Source organism: Aotus nancymaae, unplaced genomic scaffold (assembly GCF_030222135.1).
Source record: "Aotus nancymaae isolate 86718 unplaced genomic scaffold, 86718_ANA_hifiasm-v0.15.2.pri h1tg000014l, whole genome shotgun sequence".
NCBI classification, from domain to species: Eukaryota; Metazoa; Chordata; class Mammalia; order Primates; family Aotidae; genus Aotus; species Aotus nancymaae.
The window spans coordinates 5,693,423-5,701,318 of record NW_026988425.1 but is presented as its reverse complement, the minus strand read 5'-3'; the positions used below and the strand labels follow the sequence as shown (position 1 = coordinate 5,701,318).

General features: G+C 43.7%; 1 protein-coding gene across 1 annotated transcript; it reads right to left on the bottom strand.

The window, feature by feature from the left end:
• Positions 1-718: 718 nt before the first annotated feature.
• Positions 719-2,125, bottom strand: LOC105733020 (tubulin alpha-1C chain-like). The gene has a single exon (XM_064375851.1). It carries the CDS (start codon positions 2,092-2,094, stop codon positions 745-747), a length of 1,350 nt encoding a protein of 449 aa, XP_064231921.1. The 5' UTR covers positions 2,095-2,125; the 3' UTR covers positions 719-744.
• Between the last annotated feature and the right edge of the window lie 5,771 nt (positions 2,126-7,896).

Sequence of the window (7,896 nt, the reverse complement as noted above, 5' to 3'; positions counted from 1 at the left end):
GTGGGCATTACTCTAATACGTGAAGGAAGCTGCTTTAGAAAGCTGGCGAGCACCCTAGCAGGCTGACTATGAATCTTAAGGCTTGGTGTTATCACCTTAGCAAAACCTGCCCTATCCTAACTGGTACAGGAGTTTAACTATCACAAGATTACTGGGCTGGGCACGGTGGCTCATGCCTGTAATCCCAGCACTCTGGGAAGCCGAGGCAAGTGGATCACACGGTCAGGAGTTCGAGATCAGCCTGACAAAAATAGATAAACCCTGTCTCTACTAAAAATACAAAAATTAGCCGGGTGCGGTGGTGTGCACCTGTAATTCCAGCTACTCATGAGGCTGAGGCAAGAGAATTGCTTGAACCCAGGAGGTGGAGGTTGCAGAGAGTCGAGATCACGCCACTGCACTCCAGCCTGGATGACAGAGTCAGACTCAGTCTCAGGAAAAAAAAATGTGTGGATATATATGTGAATGTGTATCCTAAAATGTATTAAAATAAGTGTGGAAGGAAATGTGGACCATGTGTTTAAATGTTTGTTCGTGTACCACAGGAAATGTTTTAGAGAATCTCCAGGGTGCATACCAGTCTTTAAGCAGCCCTGGAAAAATTAATGATCTTTTCTTTTCTTTTCTTTTTTTTTTTTTTTTGAAACATCACTTTTATTGACAATTTAAGGCCATAATGGGCAGGTCCACAAAACAAAAATAAAACAATTCTAAGACAATGGAGTATAAAATACAGCACACAAGTTAATACTCTTTACCCTCATCCTCTCCCTCAGCACTATCCGCTCCAACCTCCTCATAATCCTTCTCAAGGGCAGCCATGTCCTCACGGGCCTCAGAAAACTCTCCTTCCTCCATCCCCTCACCCACGTACCAGTGAACAAAGGCACGCTTGGCATACATCAGATCAAACTTGTGGTCAAGGCGAGCCCAGGCCTCGGCAACAGCTGTGGTATTGCTCAGCATGCACACAGCTCTCTGTACCTTGGCCAGGTCTCCATCAGGCACCACAGTGGGAGGCTGGTAGTTGATGCCAACCTTGAAGCCAGTGGGGCACCAATCCACAAACTGGATGCTGCGCTTGGTCTTGATGGTGGCGATAGCAGCATTGACATCTTTGGGAACCACGTCACCACGGTACAACAGGCAGCAAACCACGTATTTACCATGGCGAGGGTCACATTTCACCATCTGGTTGGCTGGCTCAAAGCAAGCATTGGTGATCTCTGCTACAGTAAGCTGTTCATGGTAGGCTTTCTCAGCAGAGATGACAGGGGCATATGTGGCCAGAGGGAAGTGGATGCGGGGATAGGGCACCAGGTTGGTCTGGAATTCTGTCAGGTCAACATTCAGGGCTCCATCAAATCTCGGGGAAGCAGTGATGGAGGACACGATCTGGCTAATAAGGCGGTTAAGGTTAGTGTAGGTTGGGCGCTCGATATCGAGGTTTCTACGACAGATGTCATAGATGGCCTCATTGTCTACCATGAAGGCACAATCAGAGTGCTCCAGGGTGGTGTGGGTGGTGAGGATGGAGCTGTAGGGCTCAACTACAGCTGTGGAAACCTGGGGCGCCGGGTAGATGGAGAACTCCAGCTTGGACTTCTTGCCATAATCAACCAAGAGCCGTTCCATGAGCAGGGAGGTGAACCCAGAACCAGTTCGCCCACCAAAGCTGTGGAAAGCCAAGAAGCCCTGGAGACCGGTGCACTGGTCAGCCAGCTTGCGAATTTGGTCCAATACGAGGTCAATGATCTCCTTGCCGATGGTGTAGTGCCCTCGGGCATAGTTAGTGGTAGCATCTTCCTTGCTTGTGATGAGCTGCTCAGGGTGGAAGAGCTGGCGGTAGGTGCCAGTTCGAACTTCATCAATGACCGTGGGTTCCAGGTCTACAAACACTGCCCGGGGCACATGCTTTCCAGCGCCCGTTTCACTGAAGAAGGTGTTGAAGGAGTCATCTCCTCCCCCAATGGTCTTGTCACTTGGCATCTGGCCATCGGGCTGGATGCCATGTTCCAGGCAGTACAGCTCCCAGCAGGCATTGCCAATCTGGACACCAGCCGGGCCAACGTGGATGGAGATGCACTCACGCATGACTGGAACTTAAAGGGGTCTGCGGCGCTGAAGGAGGCGAATGGAGGGTGACAAGGATCTCCCACTAACAGGCTATCAAGGAGTCCGGGGGAGAAGTAGTCAATGATCTTTTATTTTCTATTATAAAGAACTGTCTGTTTATGTAAGGCTATTTAGATCAGCAAAGAATTTGTCGCCTTTTATAAAAATAAATACACGACAATAAAATTAACAGCTAAGGATATCTGGGTACACCTTCTCAAAAACAAAAAATTATTGTAGTTTGGAAAATGCCCAGCACAGTCATGGACAGTAATCTTGCCTCTCAGAATATTTTAAAGTCCAGACCATATGTTGTATTTTTAATAACTGCCAGAGCCTTTGTGGGACCTTTGCTTCATGGAGTCTATGAGCATTTGCGGGGCATCTTTGCTTCATGGAGTCCATGAGGTTCGTGTGAGAATGGCACGTATTTCCCCTGTTTCACCAGCTCATACTGCATGCTCCATCACGTGCTCTAGCTGTGAGGGCCTAGCTGTCTTTCTGAGCTTTCTCCACAGAGTGGGCTGAGCCAGTGGCTTGGGGCTCACACACCGGCACAATGGCTGGTAGAGGATGCCCTCCCTCTTCTTCCCTCCATTTCTCCTGCTCCCAACTGCCCACCTCCCATCCATTTCCCATTCACATGCAAGCATGCACATCACATGTACACTGTGTTAGTCAGGGTTCTCTAGAGGGACAGAACTAATAGGATATATACATACACATGGGAGTTTCATTACGTATTAACTCATGATCACAAGGTCCCTCAACAGGCTGTCTGCAAGTTCAGGAGCGAGGAAAGCCAGTCCGAGTCCCAAAACTGAGGAACTTGGAGTTTGATGTTTGAGGAGAGGAAACATCCAGCATGGGAGAAAGATGTAGGCTGGGAGGCTAGGCCAGTCTTGCCTTTTCACATTTTTCTGCCTACTTTATATTCTAGCCACACTGCCAGCTGATCAGATGGTGCCCACCCAGATTAAGGGTGGGTCTGCCTTCCCCAGCCCACCGACTCAAAGGTTCATCTCCTTTGACAGCACCTTCGCAGACACACCAGGATCAATACTTTGCATCCTTCAATCCAATCAAGTTGATACTCAGCATTAACCATCGCATGCACATATGCCAGACATATGCTGAGTTCTGGTAATGCCACATAACCACACAAACTCTCAGCTTTCCTTTATTGCCTTGGCTGGTTTTGCAGAGCAGGTGTGGGTTGAACGGCTGGCAAAAGTCCCCATCCCTAAGAGACGTAGCTTCTAAAGGCTTTGGCTTTGGAAACCCCGGTGCAGAGGATTGGATTTGAATCCCTACTCTTGGTGGCTAATATCTGTGACCAACTCTCTGAGCCACCCAGCCTGATGGTACAATCTCTTTACTCCCACTAATGTGAAAAATAAGTAGACACATCACTTCTTGGCATGGTTCTCTTCAAAGTGTCTTTTTCACTGTATTTTCCAGTTCAGGTCCTTTATGTCTGAACAATGAATGGAAAGGATACCCATTTCTCCCAAGCAAAGTTCACCTCCACAGGGAGCGTGTTGAGTGAAGACACAGCTTGCTGACATCAAAAGTGAATCACCGTTGGACACAAAAGGGCCTGGCTGTAAAGCCACATGACATATGCAGCTTGGAGAACACCTGAGCATGATTCCTGAGCCAGGACTGAATTGTGCTGCACTGCAGAAAAGCACACTTACTGAATCACAAACAAGAGAAAGCGAGTGCAGCCTTCATTTATTTCTTCAAGGCTATTCATGCATAAGCCATGCACCATTGAGCAGACGCCACATGCTCCATTTTACAACACATATGCAGCATGGGGGAGAGCAGGACATGGAGGAAGAGCACATATCAGGGACATAAAACTGCAAGCTGGAGACATAAATCCTCAACAGCAAGGGGATCGTCTGCTATCGTGCAAGCGCCAATAAAAGCAAGGCAGAATTGCTTGTGATCCCAGGCCCATTCAGCTGTACTCTGGTGTACTTTATGGGCTTCATGGGTGAAGCGGGGCTAGCCCAGAGCTCCTTTCACCCACACCTGCCAGGCGGTTCCAGGATGCTGGGCATTAGAATGCTGCTTGCTGCTCTCCAGGATGCAGGAAGGCTGCTCAGATTCACATAAAGACGATGACTCTCCAGGTCCAGGATGGTTTATTTAGCTTTTACTTAGAGATTTGTCCAGGCTGGATATATTTGGATACTTGCAGCCTGGTGTCAAGACCATAAAATCACATCTGTTAGAATGAGAAATTGGCATGGCAAAGGCAGACTATTGAAAATACACACACACACACACACACACACACACACACACACACACACCCCTCTTCTGCATAAAATTACTGGGAAGTTTTAGGAAGCATACATGTAGGAGTATTTTGGTCCTTCAATTACTCATTCACTCAATTTTTATGAAGAGTCTGCTATGTTTGTGTCTGACCCTGCCACAGGCCAACAAGACTGACCAAGGGCTGGCCTCAGGAAGCTGATGTCCCTGGCCCTGGCCACAGTTCTGTTTTGCCTCCATCCACCTACAGTGAGCTGACAATTCTTTGAAATAACACCTGGTCTTTCAGCTAATGAAAGAGAAAGGCACATGGTCAAGGAATAGCTACCACCCTCCTTTAACCAAGAGGATAAAGGTCAGAAGGCAAAGACTCACAAGCACGTGCAAACATTCATCATCTTGAATGTTTTGAAAACATTTCCACTGATGTCTTCTTTCTTCTTCACTCATTTCTCATTCCTCACATGAAGTCTATGAGAACTTCTTAATTTTGAAATGGACATGGGAAATAATGATAGGGGTATTTTTAGGCTTTAAAATAATGAAAAGCAAAAACACTCCCAGGGAATACTCACCTAGAAAAGCTTTGGGGACTTATTCTAGCCAAGTCTACAACCTACAAAATGAAAGGTGCTTTATTATCCAATGAATTCCAGCCACATAAAGAGTTAGTTTGCATGGCAAATCCTCCCTTTATCCACTCCCATTCTCAGACATACAAACAGTTTTCCTGGCAAAAGATCTTATAGCTCTCTGTGGCAACCTACCAAAAATTACAATGAATTCTAATGCACCTGCATTATGAAAGGAAAGATATTTTTATTCCCATGGAAATTCAATGGCAAGTGGGAAGGAGGACAAGTATCAGAGGCAGAAATGTGATCATAATGTGATACTATGCTGGTGACACAGTTATAATCTACAGTAAATTTTTTTTTGAGACAGAGTCTTGCTCTGTCACCAGGCACCAGGCTAGAGGGCAGTGGCTCGATCTCAGCTCACTGCAACCTCTGCCTTCCAGGTTCAAGTAATTCTCCTGCCTCAGCCTCCTGAGTAGCTGGGACTGCAGGTGCACACCACCACACTCAGTTAATTTTTGTATTTTTTAGTAGAGAAGAGGTTTCACCATGTTGGCCAGGATGGTTTTGATCTCTTGACCTTGTGATCCGTCCGCCTTGGCCTCCCAAACTCCTGGGATTACAGGCATGAGCCACCTCACCCAGCCGGTAAAATTTACAAAATACTCTAGGTATGTTCCTCCGTATTACTCCATTCTCATGCTGCTCATAAAGTCATACCTGAGACTGGGTAATTTATAAAGGAAAGAGGTTTAATTGACACACAGTTCAGCATGACTGTGGAGGCCTCAGTAAACTTTCAATCATGGAAGAAAGTGAAACAAACACATTCTTCTTCACATGGTGGCAGGAGAGAGAAGAATGCAAGTAGAGGTAGGGAAAAGCCCCTAATAAAACCATCAGATCTCGTGAGAACTCATTATCACAAGAACAGCATGAGGGCAACTGCTCTCATGATTCAATTACCTCCAAACTGGTCCCTCCCATCACACGTGGGGATTATGGGAACTACAGTTTAAGGTGAGATTTAGGTGGGGACACCGTCAAACCATATCATCCTCCAAAACACAGATAAAAAATTTTTAAGAGGAAATAACTATTAATATGATTATGAAACGATGAATTGAGAAATTAAACATAAATAATGAAGAAGATGGACATGGAACTGTGAAAGACAAAAGGAGAAATAACCCAAATTATATGTCCACCTATTATGGATCTCATGAACCTACACACTTAATCCTACCTTTTCCTGACTTATATAGTATCAAAATTTACCATTGTTTAGATTCTTCTAAATAAGAACAGCCAATATCCCACCCCACAGGGGGACTGTGGGAACCCTTGAGCTAATATGTCTGAAGAGCTTAATATTTTGGGGATGAAAGGACTCACGAATGAGATGTTATCAAAACTAAACATATTTTAAAACCCCAGGACTCCAATTGAGTTTCCCTTTCTCGGATGCCTACTGAATAGTTTAAATAGCTCGAACATAACTTTGAAGTTTTATTAAGGATGAGTGGAAGATCAAAAGCATGAAAGCCAAGTACATGAAGACATTAGAGAGAAGAACGGTCTCAGTCAAGCCACACCAACATGGCATTGTTTTCATAATTAGAGGCCCTTTTATAAAATAAATTCTTTAAATTTAAAAATAAAAAAATCTACCAAGCAGAGGAAAACGGAATCCCATATTTCCACCCTTTACAGCTAACAGCTGACATTTGTATACTATTTGGTTGAGTCTACTTAAAGACATGAAATGTCAGAGATACAGTTAAATTTAGTCCTGTCTACTGCCACCTTCTATACTAAGGGTCAGGCATTGTTACAAAAACAAACAGAAGTATACTGTTCTAGTCTCTTTTATATTTATAGATACACATATTATACTCCTAACATTACATACTGTTTTGCATCTATCATCAATTTTTAAGGATATGACACCATACTTTGTGATGTCCATTTTGCATTTTCATTCTCTATTTTGTTTTAGAGATATTTCTATACTAATATAGAAAGATAAATATGGCGACAGAGTCTATGGTTTATAACTAGTACCATATTATTTATCCAATTGATAGACATTTGGTTTGTCCTCAACCCTTCATTATTACAAACTATGTTAGAATAGACATTCTTATACATATCTCCTGTATTCATATGCAATAATTCATCCACATAGCCAGAAGTGGAATTGCTTGCTTACAGAATAAGCACATTTCAGTTTTCCGAGACGCTGACACACTGTCTCCAGAGTAGCTGTACTATGTCAGCTCCCCACAGAGAGAGCACAACAGTCCAAGTTCTTTGCCGTATGGCCAACACATGACTCTATCACACTTCTTACTCCTCGCCAATCTCTCTTTTGTACAAATGACGTTTCTTTGCTGTTTTAATGTGCATTTCTCTGATTGTTAGTGAGGTAGAGCATATTTTCACAGATCTAAGAGATTTCTTCTGTGAGTTGATGCTTCATACACTTTTCTCATGGTTTCTACGAGTTCTTCCTTGGTTATGCATCTGCATTCCCTGCCTATACTATACATTAAAATTATCCTTCCCCAGCCTTCCACTTGCATTTTAAGCATTTATGATGTCATTGGACATACAGTAGTTTTATATTTTAAAATAATCAAAATTACTATATTTTCATTGTGTGAGAGTATCTTTTGTGAGTTTATATAATTAGAGCAAACTATAGAAGAATAACTTCATAACATCTGGGATAGGGGAGGAGGATTTTCTTAGAGTTCTTTTTCAGGTTTAGTTTCTTTATTCAACTGGGATGGATTTTTGTGTATTGTGCAGTGAGAATCTTACTTATTTTTCCAAATGGAGAGTCAGTGAATTTGATAAATAGTCTTGTCCCCACTGGCCTGTGATGCCACATTCCTCATTCACTATA